The following is a 21,059-nucleotide window of genomic DNA, read 5'->3' on the forward strand; positions in this document are numbered from 1 at the left end:
CAGTTCGACCGAGCTGTTCCTTCTCCCACCGGACCGCGGCGACGAGGCACTGCCTCGCCACCTGTTGATTCCCCCTTATCACGGCAACTCCATTCTCGGTAGGAAATTTTACTTTCACGTGAAGGGTGGACGGGACAGCCCCCATGGCGTGAATCCACGGCCTTCCCAGGATTGCGGTGTACGGTGCGAATGATCGGACTACTATAAATGTAACTATAACCGTCTTGCCTTCCATGTCCACTGGGAGAGAGATCTGCCCCTCGGGAATTACAACCCTTCCATCAAACGAGACCAACGGCGTGTCATACTTCGCCAAATCCTGGGTTTTTAACCCTAGCCCTTCAAAGAGATCCGGGTACATGACGTCGGCTCCGCTTCCTTGATCAATCATTACCCTCTTCACTAGGAATCCGCCTATCCGGGCAGTCACCACCAAAGCATCGTCGTGGGGTTGGACCGTCCCCTCGAAATCGTCTTCTCCGAACGAGATGGTCGGCCGTCCACCTTTCTTCTTCTTCTTGGATGATTCTCCTTCCGCGCAGGCTACTGTCAGTATCCTTTTTGCCGCTGCTGCCCTTCTTGGTGCGGCATGGATGACTTCGATTACCCCCAGGGGTGGTGGAAGGGGATTCCTCTTCTATTGGGATCCCTGCCCGGTTTCTCGGTCAACAGAATCTGTTACAAACTCTTTCAAGTACCCGGCCCTTGCTAGCTGTCCGAGATGATCTTTTAATACCCGGCACTGTTCGGTCGTGTGTCCCTTGTCTCTGTGATAGGTGCAGTACAGGTTTTGGTTCCTCCGAGATGGGTCGCCCCCCATTTTGTTCGGCCACCTGAAGAATGGCTCGTTTTTGATCCGTTCCAGGATCTTGTGCACTGGCTCTTTAAACACCACATTGACCCCATCGATCTGCACCTCTGGTCCCTGCATTCTGAAGTCTCGTTTCGGTTTTGCCGGCAAAACGCTTTGCCGAGATCTCCCCACTAAAGGAGCTTTCCCCCTGCTTTGCAGCCGGTCATCTTCCAGGCGTTTGTACTCCTCTATGCGTCTCATCAGTTGCCTCATGTCCTCGGGGGGTCTTCTAGTTAGTGACTCCCGTAATTCAGAATCCTTAGGGAGCCCCATTCTGAAGGTGCTTGCCGCAATTTTCTCGTTTCCTCCACCAATCTCGTTGTAGAGTTCCCAGTATCGGCTGGCATAACTCCGAAGGGTTTCCCCAACCCTCATCTTCATGGAAAGTAGTGCGTCAACCGGCTGTTGCACCCGGCTACATGTCACGAACCTGCTACCGAATTCTTGAATCAGCTCGGCAAAGCTGTGTATGGAGCCCTTCCACAAACCATTGAACCATCTCAGTACCGTGGAACCGAGACTAGAGGGGAAAACCTTACACATTAATGCATCGTTGTGCGCATGCAAAGACATCATATGGATGTAATGGCTAACATGCTCCACGGGGTCTGTCCTTCCCTCATACGAATTGAATGGTGGTCGTGTGAATCTGCTCGGCATAGGGGCCCGTTCAATTTCATCGGAGAACGGTGACCGGGCCGCCATCCGCAGAGCCCGGCTCATTGCTTCCATGGAGGCATTGTGGTGCAGTCGTTCTTCCGGTGATTCTGATCCTTGGTGATCATAACCGTGCGACCGTGAGCGGTTCCGCCGATGGCGTGGTTCCCGTGACTGCCGGTGCGACTCTTGGGAGCGCGACCGGTCTCGGGATCGATGCGTATTAGACCGGCTGGAGGCCTCACCCTGGTTTCTCCTTTGCTGGGAGTTACGATTTCTTTCATCTCGCCGACCCCTTGCTTCCAGCTCTAAGTCCATTACCAGTCTGCGTAACCGTTCCAGCTCTCGGTCCCTTTCGTCATGTTGCCGATGCGCCGAGACGTCCGAAACTGTCCAGTGTGTCTGAGCCGACCCTTCTCCTTGTCCGGACCCTTCCTCCCTTCTTGAGTGCTCCCTATCTTCCCGCCTTTTTTGCCTTCTCTCCCTCCATGTTGGCCCCCGAGAAGATCCCATGGAGCCGCTTGGTGCACGCTCTCCTGAACGCTCCTCAGACATCCTCGTCGTTTGAGTCTCAGTTGAACCACAGCTTTGTAGGAGGGCCCCACGGTGGGCGCCAATTGTAAGAACCAAGTATGAGGCCTATGGGCCTTGGATTACTATGGGCTCACAATCTATTTGTAGTGGGCTTGAAGATTTCCTACTATGGGTCGTTCTCGGCAGAGAGACTCAAAGCAACGCCCCAGTTGATACTCACTCCTTTACTCTCTTCCCTCTAATTTTCTGAACCCCCTTCTTCTCCCAACTTTCCTCTATTTATAGCCAAGGTTAGTGGGGAGATTGTGATTACAGCCACCGTTAGTGCTACTGAAGGTCCAATACTTTCTGATTAAAGTGGATGTTCAGGTGGGAGGACGGTGCGGCATTTATGATCTTGGAACTTGGTTCCATCGTGCCTGATCATGCTCGGCAATCCAGTTTCCTGTGCAAGTCGCACCTTCCCGGTAAAGGTTTATATACATGACCGGGAACTTTTGACCGACCACCACTTGGACCTCAATACCTTACAGTTGTTTGTTTATCAAGGAAGCTTCAGGAAGGGCGCAGGAGAATTGGACCTTTCTAATGGGCCTGTGTCTAAGGCCAGCATAGGACTGGGCCTGGGGCATGCATGGACCTGTGCCCAAGGACGGCATGAGGCTGGGCTCCGGGCCTGTATGGGCCCGGGATCCAGGTGCCGTACAACATCATTTTTGTTATGCTATATCATTTTTAACTATTTAATTTTTTTTAGGCTACAAAAAATGATGTGGCATCATTTATTGGATAAATTAAACATGTGTGACAAGCTTATGTGGCACTTAATGAAAAATATGAATGGAGGAGCTATTGATGCAAATAGAATAAAATTTCAGAAAGTAAAATCTAAATTTTAAAATTTTAAAATGTAAAATCTAAACACCCTCAAATTTGAGGGTTGTAATTCACAATTTAGCCTTAATATTGTGATTACAAGCTACTAAACTGAATAGGAATATTTCTTGAAAAAAAATTACCAAATCAGGTACCTAAAATTGTCATTCCTCCTCTATATAATGAGGCTACATGGACTTGAACTGAAGAAGCATAACTTTTTTCTTTTCCTTGTAATCTGGGGTTGTACAAAGCAAGATGGTGATGAATGTTGAGATAATCTCCAAGGAGATAATTAAGCCATCATCTCCAACACCCCATCACCTTAGGAAGTTCAAGCTTTCCTTCATAGACCAACTTGCACCTCCCTTTCATTTTCCTATCATTTGGTTCTATGATTCTAAGAAATTTGTGGATGTTGAACCATTTGAAAGATCTCGTTTGCTAAAAGAGTCTCTAGCTGAAACCTTAACTCACTTCTTTCCATTAGCTGGAACACCTATTAATGAAGAATTCTCCATCAACTGTAACGACAAGGGTGTAGACTATATTTCAAGCTCGAGTCCTATGCAAGTTATCACAAGCGATACACAATCCAAATGGCAACGATCTAATCCAATTGCTACCATTTGATAGCTGCAATGATTTTGGAAAGGAAGTTCTCCTAGCTGTCCAATATAATATTTTTGAGTGTGGTGGAGTTGCAATTGCTGTGTGTATCTCACATAAGCTTGCTGATGGAACATCTGTAGTCAATTTTGTTAATGCATGGGCTGGCACATGTAGAGGAGAAAGTGAAGTTATAAGCCCTATTTTTGATGCACACATCCATTTTCCTCCAAGAGATATTACTGGGTTCATGCCAAATGAAGCCTATATTTCAAAAGAAAAGATTGTGACCAGAAGGTTTGTGTTCAACAAATCGAGCATAGCCGCACTAAAAAGAGAAGCCTCTGCTGCATTTGGTCCAGAAGACAGGGTTGCATCACGCGTTGAGGTCGTTTCAGCATTCATATGGATGCGTTTCATGGTGATGGCTCGGATAAGGACAACAAAACCTAAGCAAGTACCAGCAGTTCATGCAGTGAACCTGCGAGAGAGAATGGTTCCACAACTTCCAGTGCATTCCTTTGGGAATCTTTGGGGGGTTGCGATTACAGCAGAAACACCGGTTGAGATGGAGAAGGATTACCATTTTTTAGTGAGGCAGCTTAGGAACGCTTTCTTGGAAATCAATGCTGAGTACTCGAAGAAACTACAAGATGGCCCTGTTGGAGATTTGGATTTTCTAGGGAAGGAAGACAAACAATTCCAAAACTTCTGTAAGTTTAGTAGTTGGTGTAGGTTTCCTGTGTATGAAGTTGATTTTGGTATGGGAAAGCCCACTTGGGTGTGTTGTTCAGGCATTCCTATTAAGAATACGGCAGTCATGATAAGTACCAAAGATGGTGATGGAATTGAGACATGGGTGAACATGAATGAAGAAGACATGGCCATGTTCGAAAATGACCAGGAGCTGCTCTCATATGCTAGCTAGCTTCCCAACAGTCAACAGAGATAAAGTTTTAGTCAAATTCTAATTAAAACCCTCTCTCTTTTTTTCTTTTTTTTTTCTAAACTAATTTATTATTTAGGTATACTTGGTTTGGACTTTCATTTATAACTAGCTCCAATCCAATAGAAATGATGAAATCGTACACTGGTACTTAAGCTGTTAAACATTAAGCACCTCTCTCTCTCTCTCTCTCTCTCTCTCTCTCTATAGACGTTTCTAGAATTTCTCACGCAATCTTTCTCTCTCCGAAATTCTCAGCCACAAGTTAATCCTTGCATAAGTTAATCTCAGCCACAACTTTACAAGATGTCTAGAAGGTTGGTGAAAGAGATATTTTTACTATTAGTCAAAGACAATAAAAGAATGTGCTATAGAATTCAGAGTCGGTGAGTTAACCGACTTTAAGCATGTATAAATATGTAGAAATATTGGTGCTCAGTTTTTGGTGTGTCATAACTCATAAAGCACCAAGTGAGACATGTAAGGTGCAGTGTGTGACGTGAAGTGAAGCAGGTGAAGTGAAGAAAATAAAGTCAACAGCTAGGTGTGTGAAGCGTGTAGAGTGAAAAGTGAAGTAACAAAATCCGAGTGTCGGTAGTGTCAAAGAATTTGTGCGTATCTTGTAAAAGTTTAGTGTGTTGGGATTCTAAGAAGCTCTGCCGCGTGGTGTTATTTGAGTCTAGCATTTGCGTCGTACGTGGGAGCCGACACAAGGCTTTCATTAGTCAAAGCCTGGTAATTTATGAGTCCAATTTTTTAACAAAATAATGTTACCGTCGTTAATTATTTTATAATATTTTTATAAATTATTAATATAATAAATTTTTATTAGTTTTAATTTGGATTCATCACTATTATTATATTTATGTTTATTAATAATTATTTAAAAATTACTAAAGTCATATGATCAGTAGTTTATAAAAATATTGTAAAATAGTTTGTGTTTATAGTATTACTCTTTTTAATAAGTGTCATTTTAACAGTGATTTTTGGGTAATGGTTACTCGTTCATTTTAGGAAATTTTTTATATTACTTTTATGAAAAATGGAAAATAATGTCAAAATATTAATTGTTTTTTTTCTATAAAAATTTTCTTTAAATAAATTATTAACCATTATCAAGAGTATCCGTTTGCATTTTCTTTTTAATAAAAACTTTTTTGTTCGGTCTTTTATTCATGTCGTAACATTATTCTTCTTCTTTTTTTCACAAAAAATTATTTATGTAACTTTATTAATCACGGTAGCTACAGTGCCATTTGAACAAAACTAAAAATACTATAACTTTTACACATTCATTTAACAAGTGTCACAACATTTTCACAAAACATATATTTTCAATTGTGGTTGGTCAGAGTTTCATATTTTATTTTAACTTATAAGAAATTGACACCTCAATAATTGTAAAAATATTGTGAAATTTGTTACGTTAGTCAAACAATATATATAAAAGAAAAAAAAGTACAAACGGAAGACAAAAAAAGAGCTAACTACTGTAGCACAGTGGCTTCTGGTACTGTAGCTACTATTCGAAACTTAAAAAAAAAAAAAAAAAAAAAAAAAGCCTCACCAAATTTCCACTATAGATGAACAGTAAAAACACACTGAATGAACAATACCGAAGCACTATAGCGGCATAGCCGCTTTCATATATATAAGATTTATCTATTCCATTTAAATAATATTTTTTTCATTAATTACAAATTTTTGTATCACTCATATTCATCAAATAAGAGCGTTGAAATCATTAGGTAGCAAACATCAAGGTGGAAATTCAACTATCGGTATTGCTTCTTCCTAATCTAGGCACTTAGATGTAGTTGTCACTTAATTACAAATATGTAACCTAATCGATACTCCTTTAGGTTCTTTGAATTCTATAGGTAGTGTAACTATCAAGATCAATGTAGTCAATTATTTCTCTCTAAAAAAAAATGTAGTATCCGTTTAGGAATAGTTTATCTAACTTTTTGCTAAAATCTTTTTGCTAAAAGTGTAGAAAAGTATATTTGTACCTTGAAAAAAATTTGAAAAAGTGAGAAAAGACGAGAAATAGTAAGGTTTTAAAAAGCTATACATATAAAAATTAAAAGCTAAAAGCTGAAACTTATACCAAATAGGTTTGTAGTCAATTATCTCTCACATAAGTTTATGGAAAAATTTAATGGATACCTTAAAGGTATTTGTTTAGAAAATATTTTTAGAAACTTTTTATGGAAAAAGAAAAAAATAACTATCTTTTATTTTTATTTTTATTTTTTATTTTACAGTTTTTTTTATATCTTCCATAAAAAAAAGTATCAAAACTTTTCTAAGATAGTCCATTAAACAATGCTCTAAAAACATCGGTTAACCGGCCTAAGTTTATTAGCTACCTCTCATTTCTAGACTAAGATTCATATTGTTCATATTTATTAGCTATCTCTCATTTTATACTAAGATTCATACTATTCATGTCATTTATGACGTCTAGAAAGGTCTCATGCAGCGAGTCTTTTGGTTGAATATTGTAAAAAATAAAGTTTTTTTGTGATATAAGTATTGTTTAAACTTATTTGACAAAATAAGGAGAGAAGCGAATTTTAGCAATGATATTACTAAAATTTTGAGAAAAAGTAAGAGAGAGGAGAGAGAAATGATGTGATGGATGTGGTAGATGTAATTGCCGAAAAAGTGTGGCTGTAGCATTTTTATTAGATATAATTTTTTACTTTTTTATTAGATATAATTTTTTTACAAGTTTCATTGGGTAGAATAGATATTTTATTTTATTCATCCAAAAGTATGGCTGTAGCATTTCTTTTTTTTTTACCCCTCCAATTTTGGAAAATCAATTGCCACAATTGATTTTTTTTTAATCCTCCATTTTTGGCAAAATGCTAGAGATACAAATTTTTTTACAAAAACTTTCATAAACTAGTGATGTGATGAGTGATTATTAGTAAATAAAAAAATGATATTATTGGTGGAACTTGATGAGAACAAGTAAGAAATTAGCCATAACAACAGTTTGTAAAAATATGGTAAAATAGTTTGTGACCGTAACATTATTCTTGCCACAGTTCAGTTTTCTTTTTTTTTAATCCTCCAATTTCGGCAATTCAATTGCCACAATTGGGTTATTTATTTATTTATATATTTATTTTTGACAATATCACTGCCGAATTTCCTTTTTCTCTCTCCCACCTCCATCACATCATTACTCTCTTCTTTCTCCTACTTTTTGATTGACTTGTCATTTGAGCCTCTAATGGGATAGGAGCTCCACTAGGCTGACTACCCATGCAGATTGATGTTTGCATCTTATCTATGGGTAATCCGTAATTGTGAGCTAAATGAGTGTTTATGTACCATTTCTTTTTCGAAAAACATTGGTTATCTGTGTCTTTAGAACAAGTCCTACCTTTGGATTCTTGTTTCCTAGTTTTTTTGATAATATTAATAACATAAAGATCACAGATACATTAGGGTCATAAGTACATTAGTATGGAGCATTACAAAATTCTGGGTGTACCCAATTACAGTGGATAAGTATTTTTGGTAGCTAAAGAGGCCATATCATCAACGTCAGACAAAATAACTCTAGGAACTAACATTATGCTAAATTCCATCCCCTGCTGCTACAAAGCTTTCAGGCCTGTAAGCAGCACTAGATCCTACCAAAAAGGTTTTCTTTTATTGTTGCAAACTTGCTCCACATATTTGCATCTTGTGAGCACTATGATATGACGAAAGCCCAGTTCTTTAGCTTGCAAAAGAGCTCCCACTTGTGCTTCCTTGGCTGCTGTTAGTGGGGTGCCAAAACCATTACTATTGCATCCTCTAAAGATCTTTTCTTCCTTCCTTATTTAATGTATTAAAAGCATAATTGCTCCTTCTGGTCTGTCAGTCCCTATGGCTTCCAATTTCGACAAGTAATTGCCAATTTTGAGAGGTTAGTATTATCTCAATGAGATTAGGGCATTTACCTTCATGCACGACTTGGTTTCTATGATTCCAGATTGTCCATAAGGTTGTAAATAAAGGTTGTGAGGTGTTCAAGTTCTCCTGATCCAACTTTTTGTTTTCCAAAATACATCTTGGCTTCTTGCAAGCCATCGACCCACCAAGATTTGGTTGAGATTGGTAGTTTTAATGGAAATATACAATCATGGAGAAGTTTCCATATAAAAGTGAGGATTTTTAATGGTAGCTTCACTTTCCATAAGACACTCCAAACTCTGCTATGAATGTCTAGTTGTCTTGTTCCTGTCGGATTGTCAGCCATAAAGTTCTTATGCGGAAACTCATAAGCTTTATTAACTGGGAATTCTCCAGAGATGGAGTGTTTCCACAAGACTTTGTCTCTTCCCCCTTCTGTGTTAGGTATAGGAATGTGCAAAGTTTCATTGCAAGTGGGTTGCTGGTATAGATACCTAACAGTGTCAAACTTCCAACTATGGGATGAGCTATTAATCAGGTCAGCAACAACATGGATGTTTTGATTCCCTTTGTCAAGTTTTAAGAATAATTGAGTGACCAAGATGGGCGGTTCTATAACCATTGGGAAAGTATTTTCCTTTAAGGGCTTTGTCTAAAAGTGAATTGGGGTGTTGGATAATTCTCCATTACTAAATTGTTTAATGTCACTTGAAATCAATTAGATTTCAACAAAATACCAAACAAATAATTAAATTACATTTTATCTATTCTAGCTAAATTAGTTCTAATAGTTGATTAACAGATTTAGGGTTCAATTCCCACCTACAGCAAAAATTGATTGGTGTCTTAGTCTGATGATAAAAGAACTATTATCAAGAGCAGATGCTATAGGTTAAAACTATCTCCAAAAAAAGAAAAAAAAGTGATTCTAATTACATTATGTTTGGTCTTCTTAACTTTAACTCAAACACAACATTAAACAAATTTTAATTAAATTATATTTGGTCTTCTTACCAATTCTCTAGTTTAACTCTTTTTTATTCCTTTATTTTGATGTTATTCTTGCCTATTAATTAATTCAGGGAGTTTGAGCTACCTGTCATAATATGTATGTACGTAATACAACAATATGCATAAGTATAAAATCGATTTTTTGTGATAAAAACTCATTTCCAATTCAAGAGTTCCTATCCTTTGTCCATAAACTTCCGTCTTGAATGAAGGAAATCTAAGTTATGTATAATAAAACCTCCATTGTGTGCGTTTGTTTTTCAAAACCATCTGACCTAATGACAATCATTTTTTCTTTTTAGGTTTTTTTTTTTTGGTTGGGGTGGGGGGGGGGGACACTACAAAAAAAGGGATCTATAGGATAGAGCCACGTTTACAAACATGGCCTAAACAACACAGCAATAGGCCTATAGCCACGTTTTTAGAAACGCGGCTATAGACCCCAACCTATAGCCGTGTTTTTGAAAAACGTGGCTATAGCCCAACTTTGAGCTACGTTTATAACCGTGGCTAAGGCTTCGGACCTATAGCTGCATTTTTATTCCAATGTAGTTGAAAAAAGGGTCTATAGTTGCATTTTAAACGCAGCTCAAAGCTAGCCTGTAGCCGCGTTTTTCAAAAACATAGCTATAGGTCTCAGCCTATAGCTGCATTTCTAAAAACGCAGCTATGGGCCCGATTTGAGCTGCGTTTCTAACCATGGTTATAGGTCAGACCTATAGCTGTGTTTGTAAAAAAACACGACTATAGTTCCCTTTTTCAACTACATTGGAACAAGTTATAGTTACGTTTTTAAAACACGACTATAGATTTTTTTTTTTTTTTAATTTTTTCCCTTCTATCACAACTTCCTGCTATATACAAGTTCCCAACATCACTACTCCCTGCTATCACGGCTTCCTATTACATCCCAACATCACAAGTTCCATAACAAGTTCCCAACACAAAACGCAGCAAAAGATATATACAAGTTTTGTACATCTCAAAAAATATACAAGAAGGATTTTTTTACATTCTAAACTGCCCTTAAACAGCCACAGGCAGCAAGCAGCAACATCACTAACCTTTGTGTTAACAAAAATATATACAAATGTTTGTGTTTACAACATGCTTAGAATGTCTTCAGTTTCATTTGCTTCAATTTTGAACGGAAACGCTTTCTTGTCCACTTCATGGTAAAATGCACAAATTATTCTTTGTCATGTTAAATTTGCCAAATTTTTGCTTGCAATACATAATACTCTAAACATGAATTCGAAATTGTAATTCGGCAATGCTTAGATGCACATTTGTATCAAAAGGCCTCACAATGGAGCAATTTGGTAGAATAATGTTATGAGGGAACGAGACATTATTTGGCATTATTTTTTGCCTAATTATAGAGTGATTTGGCTTTTCAAATGCCAAAATGAAAGGGAAAAGTGAAAGAGATTATATATGATAGGTGCGAGACTACGTACCTAGATAATTAGAAATAGGGAGAGCTCATTTGGATTAAAAAAAGCAATACAAAGAGTAACATGAGAGGAAGACTAAGCAATAATTCAACTATTCGTTAAAACAATCTAGTCAAAACTTCCAATTCAATCAAGTTCATCAATACATTATTGACATTGATAATGAGAGCTATTGTTTTGTTCCTTTACATTACGTATTTTGCATGTGTCTAGTCATGGAGATGTGAATATGCCAAGAAACTGTGTTCTTCATGTTTTAGGTGGCAAATAAGAATGCGATACTCTAGAGTAGTCACTATATCATACACCTTTGAAATGCGTCTTGAATCAACTTATATTACAATAATACAATTGCATTATGAGATTTTTATAACATATTCACCAGCTGAAAGTTTTTGTTCCTCCTATACTGACTACTGAGGTTCATAGTTTATCCATCATAGCATGATATGTATATATGTAGGCTACTGTTTTTAGAGAAATTTTGTTTTACCTCAGGATTCACAGTTTCATTCCCATCAAGCATTGCCACCCTAAAATATATTAAAGGCATTGTATTAATATCACATAACAATGCATTGCAAAAAGTAGTGTTTCGTTAAATAACATTTGTTTGCTACCTGAGAAGGACCTATATCACGCATCCCCTAGCTAAGTTGCTCAAACATGCCTCTCATTGACGTCATCATTTCAACCATTTGTGCTCGGTGCCTTGCCTCAGATTGAACTAGTTCCTCCCTATGCCTTGCCTCAGATTTCGCTAGTTCCTCCCTAGATTGAGCTAGTTTCTCCCTAAGCTCTTCATGACTCGTCTCCAACTCTAACATCCTTTGGTGAGTTCTGCTTGACGACGGAGTTGAGGTAAACTGTGAATAGTTTGTGCCATTTCTTCCTGATGGGGTGATTCCAAAACCCACCCCACGTACACGTCCTGGGTGCTCTGGACGACCCATCACCTGAGCATACGTGTCGTCGTTGGACCAGAGGATTCCATTACCAATCTCTCCTTGTAGTTGTATGCCCTATTCATTCAAAAGTGCTGCCATCCTATCCTGTTTTCCCATAAGAACCAAACAATATATTACACACCATAATCAATACAAACACAAATTACACTAAAATTCAATTCGATCAAATTATGCTTACCATGTTATCTTGCACACGGGCACTAACAGCAACCCCATCTTTGGTGCGGTATACTTGTTGATATACATCCGTGTGCTTGACTGCCACCCCTTTAGCTTTCGCCTACATGATGAACAAACATAAATACAATAAACACTAAGGCGTTCATGTTGTTATGCCACAATTAACACAAATCCACACTGAAATAGTCATAACATAGCAAAGTTAGTCGAATAAAGATAAAGCTGAGAGAGTAGTAAATAAATGAGAGGATTTAGCTAGCTTCCAAATACACGTGGGCTTGTTAAATGAAGAGATTAAAAATAAAAATGACATGGGGAGTTAGAAAATAGGCATCATAGACTTTCTATAATGACTAGACGTGGCAAAATGAGCGAGTCGGGTTGGTTCGGGTCAGGTCAATCGGGTTGGTAGGTCAAATGGGTCACGGGTCAATCGGGTTGTGGGTCGGATCGGGTTGACCTGTATTTTTCAAAAAAAAAAAATTTTCAATTACAAAAAAAATCAATGACAACCTGTTTAGAGGGAATGAATAAAATCAGTTAAGCAAATGAATTGCATTTAATGCCACTTGTTAATATTCTTGCAATTCTAACAGTTTTGACTTTTGAGCATAACAAAAATTATTTATAGTCATAAATTCATGATGGAAAAAGTCTTCAATGTTAATAGTTCACTATCAAAATGCATATAATTACAAGTTTACAACTTCAAAAAGAGATAGATCTTAAAGCAAACAAAACAAGTAAGCCAGCAAAGTAGCAAGTTATTGGTCTTCTTAAGTGCACATGTTCCCGTTGCATTTAAAATAATAGTAAAGTTAAATTACTTAGAAAGATAAACTAAACAAAAAAAGTTTTAAAAATAAACATAACATATTAAGTAGAGAAGAATAGTAAATATTTTATAAGAATTACACCTCAATCTCAATCTCTATCTACTCAACGTTGGTAGCATATTCAACATTGCAAATATTCATACTTGCAAATTGTAGCTCAAGTTGGCCAATTTCGTCAGCATCTTCATCTACAATACAATATTTTAATATAACTCAATGTATCATAAAAGCAAATCAATAAAGAATTAAAATTGTATAATTATGATTATAAAAAAATTAAATTACCTTCAAATCCATATAGCCAACTTTTAGTACATAACATAGCTTTCACATTCTCAGGTAAAAGACGTGATCAATACGAAGTAAGAATTTTTTTCCTAGTAATAAAACTTGATTCAGAAGCAACAGTAATTATCGAAATGCTCATGAGATCCGTGCCATTAAAGAAGGGCGGAGGGCTAATTGTTGAGGGGGCTTTACCGCTTTGGCCCTTGACCCTTGTGGATTGTGGTCCGTGGATGTGGTTGTTGTGTTGTGTTGTGTTGTGTTGTGTTGTTATGTTTTTGCTTCACTCTTTCAAGTTTCATGTGACTCACAATTTTGGCTTTGGACTCTAGTCAACTGAATTAGACTTTTTTTCTTTTTTTTTAATGGTTGTGTTGTCTAAGTCTTCTCATGTCAATTGTCATGTCTCTGTGGTCTATGGAGCAAAGCTGAAGCTTTTAGCTTTATTGGTTTTGCCATTTCATTTGTGATTCGTGAAGCCCCAAGATCAAATAGGCAAGTTGCACTTGCATGTAAAGAGTTATTGTTTTGTCTTCTTGTAAGTTGTAATTTAATAATTTAATGACTATTGACTATTGACTATTGCCTACTGGTTTGGCATTGCCATTCTGGTGCTTTGTGCTTTATGCACTTAGTATCAGGACGTAGTTTAAAAAAAAAAATTTGTAAATTTTTTTAATGGGTCAAGTCACGGGTTATTCGAGTCGGGTCACATGTCAACCTGTTTTTGCTTCGGGTAAAAAAATCAGGTTTGGGTCATGTTTTTTCGGGTTGAGTCGGGTCAAAAAATTCTAACCCATTTTTCCATGTCTAAAATTAATGACACTTTATTTGAGTTAAACAGAGATCCAAAAGGCCAAAATGTAAGTTTATATAAATGGAAAGGATCATGCAAAATCCATAGAAAATGACTCGAGATAAGATTGAGATATGTCCACTTTGCACACAAATTTGTCACAAATTACCCATGGGTGATCTAAAATGTTGGGACTTAGTAAACTAGGCATGTTTCTCAATGATTTGCAACAAAAAGTTATGTTTGATGCTCACAAGATTGCTGGAAAATATGTGTACCAAGGATGACAAAAAATAAACATTTAAAACTTCCCATTTGAATCACCCCACTTCTCAATTGCTAAGGAACATTTTTTTCATTTTATTATAGCACAAAATGACCAAAAGTTGGTACATTTAGAAAGTACGTTACACAAACTTCCCATTTGTATCAAGAACAAGCAAAATGGTGTTCGTGAACTACATACTGACCAAGTGTGCAGAATTTGTACCTCATGACTTTCATAGAAAAAATATATATATAAAAAAAAGAATAAAAACTCAAAATAAGACTGAAAAAATTTGGACCCAATGCACATGCTCACGGATTCCTTGTGCTTTGGCGCTGATGCTTATGGTATGTAAGAGAAAATTTGTTATTTCTATTCCATAAAATTAACACCCAAATTCTCTCCCAAATCAATTCAGAAAATTTCCAAGTAAATAATCCTTCATCAATTCCAAAGCTTCCCCTTAGTTTTAAATCCTATTCTATAAATCCCTTTTTATTTCATTGTTTTTTATTCTTCTAGTCGCTATAATTAATAGCAAGCTTGTGTGATTGCCATTTAATCATGTTTGGGTGATTTTGAATATTTATAGACATGCATAATTAGGTTGGGACCATGTTAGGAATGGAAATTACTCTCCTTAAGTGGCTGCTTAATATCTATATATTAGGAGGATTAACAAAGTCATCTCTATTGGGTCAATATGCTAAAACCTCATCTACCCGTTGTGTGTGTTTGTTTCTCAAAACCATCTGACCTAATGACAATCTTTTTTTCTTTTTAGGTTTTTTTTTTTTTTTTTTTTTTTTTTTTTTTTTTTGGGGGGGGATTGGTGGTTGGGGAGAGGGTGAATCTGCTAGAAATATTGGGTCAAACAAAACTCAAATAGAGTATGCCCAATAGTGGGCTCGATTCAGCCTATTGTCAAAGAGTTGTGTCCATTGCCAAATAGTTGCCATCTCTTGAGTTCACACCCTTTGGTTGTCTATATAAGGGGGTCAAGGGCTCATTTGTGCATGTGATATAATTTTTCACTTACACGTGGTGTCGTAGAGAACAACACATAGAGAAACATCTCTTTATCTTTCTCATCAATTACATCAAAGCATTTTGATTGTAAATGTTGTGTGTTTTGTTCTCATAAACAAACATCATTGTTGAGTCTCAATAATACAGATTATGAATATGGGAGACTTTGATTTTATTTATTTTTTTAACAATAGAAAAACCCTCTTTAATCGGATAGTTTGTGGAATGTGGAATGCAAACCATGTAGAATTTGTTTTACATGTGATCGACTCATGAAAATGATGTCTAGAGTCTCAAGATTCAAAACTCAAGATAATGTATATAATTTAAAAGGATTGGCCAATAAGAGAACATGGAGATATAAAAACATAGATAAATTGCATAAAATAATAAAGGAGAAAAGAGAAGGCACAAACCTTCCTCAACAATTCATCTACACATTTACTTTAAGTGCAATGATTAAGCATCTCCACCAAATACGAACTGGGTGATAATGTCATGAAATAGCAAATAACATAAAGAATTGAAGTACTTTAATTCACGAATTTTTTTTTTTTTTTGACAAGAGATGGCTAACAATTTTTATTTTTTTTATTTTTTAAGAAGGCAAGAGATGGCTAATATACATGAGGCTTAAATGAAATTTTAACCGCTGGCATGCATCTTCATGAGCAAACCTGCTTTCCTTGAAATTGTGAATAAGAAAAATACTACTTTGTGCTATCACTCGAAAGCCTAACATTTTTATACTAACAAAATAATGATTCATAGGGACAGCCATGACTTTATTCGTTTGGAGGTGCCAAACTATGCATTAAAAAAAAAGGAAGCACCACTAAACAATAAAAGATATACTAAAAATTTAAAAATAAATTAATATATAAAAATCCAAACTAATATATATTTTTATATTAAAAATATATATATAATAAAAGACAAAAATCATTTGTTAAAATTGAACTCGACCGTTTAAAAAAAACAATCATTAAATTTTTGACAATTTTTCTTTTAATGTACAAAATTTATGTCAAGCATTCTTCTAAATACAAAACTAATTATTGTTTTGAAGTTAAAAAAATAACACTCAGACATTGAAACAAAAGTTCAAAACTACCTCAGCCACTCAACATTATTTTCTATAAATAATTATAATATTTCCTATATTTTTCTAATGCGTTGCCAGGTTAAAACTTTAAAGCAGGGAAAAAAAACTTTAAAAAAAAATCCTTCAACAAATCATTTAGGTAGAGCCAGATAGCAGTAATTAAATAATACTTAAATCTTATAAAGTCCCAAACTCTTAACTTTGGCAACCTGACTCTACAAACAGTCAAAATTTCACACACATAGCAGTTTGAATTAAAATAAAAAATAAAAATGTTTAAGCCAAACATAGAGTCATTTGAATTTAAAAAAAGAAAAAAAAGAAAGTAAAGAATCCAAGCACAGTCATTTGATTTGTTTTTAAGGGAGACTTTGATTCCCTACAAACACAATTGCCAAAAGTTGCGGTAAAATGCTTCTATATAATTAGATCTTCCTCCCCTTTCTACCTACCAAACCTTAGGTCCTTGAGTCTTTGATTGTGATGGATTACGATCTTTTGCTTTGAGCTGCAAATTGAGTCACAATTTAATATTAGAGTAAAGACTAATAAACTTTGATTATGTTAGGCTGGGTTTGGATTGCGATGAAAAGCAACAAAACGTGTGTCTGCGTTTTTTCTGTAGGTCCTGTGCACTATTTACAGGACTCGCAAGTATGGATGTCAGCAAATTTTTCTTTAAAATTGGGTCTCACGGTATTATTCACATATTTAAAAATTATTTTGTTATAGTGTTTTCAGTTTTCAGTAATAAGCGGTATCCAAACAAACCCTTAAAGAAAAATGCTACGACCACTTTTTCTCTACCACTTAAAATTAGTCACGTGGCAAGTTGTGATCGAAGTTGTGCAAATAGTTGTAGTCCTAGCATTGTTCGAACGATCGTCCTAAAATTTTATTTTATTTTATTTTGACTAATGATGGGTTGACACCTAAATTTGTTGTGAAAATGTTGTAAAATTTTATTGTGGACGTAGAAGAACTCCTTGGCGTTTTAGCATAATGCTATATGTTGTGAGTTTGATTCTAGTTAAACCAATTTGAACACTTGAATTGGGCAAAGTAGACTTGACTTGGAACACCATGATCACAATTGAATTCCCCACCCCTTTGCAAAGAATTGTCAAAGAAGATGGCCAGGAACAACACCTGACATGCAAACCAAATTCATGCTTCTTTTCTTTTGGCTGAAATGGATGACACTTTGGCCATAAATGCTTGTCATTTTCTTTGACTAGACAAGTTTCATGAAAGTGCTGAAGCTTTGGAGAAATAGGCAACCTTAGTTTGGTGGACACAGTAGTTGTGTGGAAAACAAGTCAGCATTTCCTAAGTATAAGTTTTTTACGAAAAAAAAAGAGAGAGAGAGAGAGTAATGCCTTAACTTGAGAATCACAAAAAATTGAGTTCAATAAAAATAAGAGTAATGTTACATTCATAACATTAATTTTCACAATAAATCCTATATAGTAACTAGTAAGCAATTACTAATTCTAATTTGCAATTAATATTGACAACAAGTATAAGTGCTTGTGGGGTGTGGGGGGCAAGGGTCTGGATTCAAGTCTCTAGGAGGGAGCTTCACACACATATACACTTAGATTAGGCTAGAGTAAAATTTCTATCTTATATTAAAAAAAAAAAAAGATTTATAGTGAAAATATTGCAGATATAATATTACTCTAAAAATAACTTTGCTTCCTCAAACATAATCCTTAACTCCTTAAATAAATAAATAAAAGGTTAGAATAACAACAATAAAAATTAGTTTGCAATTTGAAGGGTGTAGTTTGCATGCAATTTAGCCTTAATATTGTGATTACAAGCCACTAAACTGAATAGGAATATTTCTTGAAAGAAAATTACCAAATCAGGTACCTAAAATTGTCATTCCTCCTCTATATAATGAGGCTACATGGACTTGAACTGAAGAAGCATAACATTTTTCCTTTCCTTGTAATTTGGGGTTGTACAAAGCAAGATGGTGATGAATGTTGAGATAATCTCCAAGGAGATAATTAAGCCATCATCTCCAACACCCCATCACCTTAGGAAGTTCAAGCTTTCCTTCTTAGACCAACTTGCACCTCTCTTTCATTTTCCTATCATTTGGTTCTATGATTCTAAGAAATTTGTGGATGTTGAACCATTTGAAAGATCTCGTTTGCTAAAAGAGTCTCTAGCTAAAACCTTAACTCACTTCTATCCATTAGCTGGAGCACCTATTAATGACGAATTCTCCATCAACTGTAACGACAAGGGTGTGGACTATATTCAAGCTCGAGTCCTATGCAAGCAATCACAAGCGATACACAATCCAAATGGCAATGATCTAATCCAATTGCTACCATTTGAGCCCGATAATAGTTGCAATGATTTTGGAAAGGAAGTTCTCCTAGCTGTCCAATATAATATTTTTGAGTGTGGTGGAGTTGCAATTGCTGTGTGTATCTCACATAAGCTTGCTGATGTAGGCAATGTTTGGATTCACGTTTTAACCACGTTTGCGTCTACGTTTGATATAAATTGCTGGGACCCACGCTACAAAACGTGGAAACAGGAAACGCACGCTGAGAAGAAACGCGAAGCTGAAAGATGGGAAACGCAAAAAATGGATTCGCAACACACCGTTTCATTAATCCAAAGCATTTTGTACTGTTCATGGACCAGGCTCTTGCGCGTTGAAAATAAGCTGCTTCATTCTCATCACAGAACATGATGAACCCAGAAAATGATCAAACCCAGAACATGATTCATTGCACAAGCCCAGCAAACCCATTCTTCGCGTTCTTCATCAATCAAACCCAGAACATGATGAAGGACTGCAAACCCATCAAAACAGAAGATCAAAACAGTGAAACCAAAGCCATATGAATCAAACCCATGTGAAAAAAAATCAATAGTCATTAAATGGATCAAGCCATCTACCGGAGCAACTAATCAAATGGATCTACCCACTGCCGATCAACCCATGATTCATCTTCTTGAAACCCAGCAAACCCATCAACTGAGAAGATCAAAACAGTGAAACCAAAACGTAAACCCATGTGAAAAAAAAAAAAAAATCAAACCCATCAAACGATCAAACCCAGCAAACAGAACTGATCAACCCATCCACCAAGCAAACGCAAATCAAACCCATTAAAACAACCCGCAACTGATCAACCCATCCACCACCACCGAAGGGACCCGATCTTCGCCGGCGTCGGACTGGGTTGTCTTCCTCGGCTCTTCACCGGCGTCGGGTCGATATAGGTCTTCCTTGTGGATTTCTCTGTTGGGCATGGAACTCTCCGATGGCATAGGCGTTAGCTAGTACGGTGAGGAGTGAATAGAAGAAGGAAAGGAAAAAAAAAATTTAGAGTAAACCTTTGATATTTATTTGCTACAGTAATTTCAGCTGAGCTACAGTATCCGTATCACCAAAATAATCATCCACGTTTTTTCACTTATTTGCTACAGTGTTTTCAGTTTTCAGTATTCAGTTTCAGCAAAATAAGTTCTATCCAAACAGACCCGTAATATCTGCAGTCAATTTTGTTAATGCATGGGCTGGCACATGTAGAGGAGAAAGTGAAGTTATGAGCCCTATTTTTGATGCACACATCCATTTTCCTCCAAGAGATATAACTGGGTTCATGCCAAATGAAGCCTATATGTCAAAAGAAAACATTGTGACCAGAAGGTTTTTGTTCAACAAATCGAGCATAGCCGCACTAAGAAGAGAAGCCTCTGCTGCATTTGGTCCAGAAGACAGGTTTGCATCACGCGTTGAGGTAGTTTCAGCATTCATATGGATGCATATGATGGTGATGGCTCGGACAAGGACAACAAAACCTAAGCAAGTAACAGCAGTTCTTGCAGTGAACCTGCGAGAGAGGATGGTTCCACAACTTCCAGTGCATTCCTTTGGGAATCTTGCGAGGGTTGCGATTGCAGCTGAAACACCGGTTGAGATGGAGAAGGATTACCATTTTTTAGTGAGGCAGGTTAGGAACGCTATCTTGGAAATCAATGCTGAGTACTTGAAGAAACTACAAGATGGCCCTGTTGGAGATCTGTATTTTCTAGGGAAAAAAGACAAACAATTCCAAAATGGTGAGATAGAGTCCTGTAACTTTAGTAGTTGGTGTAGGTTTCCTGTGTATGAAGTTGATTTTGGTATGGGAAAGCCCACCTGGGTGTGTTGTCCAGGCTTTTGTTGTAAGAATACGGTAGTCATGATGAGTACCAAAGATGGTGATGGAATTGAGACATGGGTGACCATGAAGGAAGAAGACATGGCCATGTTCGAAAATGACCAGGAGCTGCTCTCATATGCTAGCTAGCTTTCCCAACAGAGATAGGGAATGAAGAAGGAGCTAACTATATATGCCCTTGTCGTAAAAAATAATAATTAATAAAATAAAGGACTTCATTTCTGTTATGTAATTGATAGAGATTGATTTTGGCATTATGTAAGCATATAGTCTCAAGTTGTTTTCTTGTATTACCATTATGTTAGTCAAATAAATTCTTTATGATTTAGACCAACCATAATAATGGTAAAAAATTTTCTTTCCCCTTCACCTTCAGAATGATATTATAACTACTAGTTAGGAATACAAATTCTCTGTGTCATTTTTTATGTTCCACTTTATATTCCACCAATCACAACTTGTCATGTATTTATTTAACTTTTCTTATAAAATAACTAAAATTTAAAATGGAAAAAATAAATACATAGCA

At 36.5% G+C, this 21,059-nt stretch overlaps 2 protein-coding genes across 2 annotated transcripts; both read left to right on the plus strand.

Moving 5' to 3' along the window:
- The first annotated feature begins 3,178 nt into the window (after positions 1-3,178).
- On the plus strand, positions 3,179-4,457 carry LOC115990711 (stemmadenine O-acetyltransferase-like). Its single transcript, XM_031114512.1, has 2 exons — positions 3,179-3,493; positions 3,576-4,457. The coding sequence occupies exons 1-2, from the start codon at positions 3,179-3,181 to the stop codon at positions 4,455-4,457; spliced, it is 1,197 nt and encodes a 398-aa protein (XP_030970372.1).
- Positions 4,458-18,299: 13,842 nt separating this feature from the next.
- On the plus strand, positions 18,300-20,659 carry LOC115990712 (stemmadenine O-acetyltransferase-like). The gene is made up of 2 exons (XM_031114513.1): positions 18,300-18,833; positions 19,897-20,659. Exons 1-2 carry the CDS (start codon positions 18,313-18,315, stop codon positions 20,657-20,659), a joined length of 1,284 nt encoding a protein of 427 aa, XP_030970373.1. The 5' UTR covers positions 18,300-18,312.
- The last annotated feature ends 400 nt before the right edge of the window (positions 20,660-21,059 follow it).

This window comes from Quercus lobata, chromosome 5, assembly GCF_001633185.2.
Source record: "Quercus lobata isolate SW786 chromosome 5, ValleyOak3.0 Primary Assembly, whole genome shotgun sequence".
NCBI classification, from domain to species: Eukaryota; Viridiplantae; Streptophyta; class Magnoliopsida; order Fagales; family Fagaceae; genus Quercus; species Quercus lobata.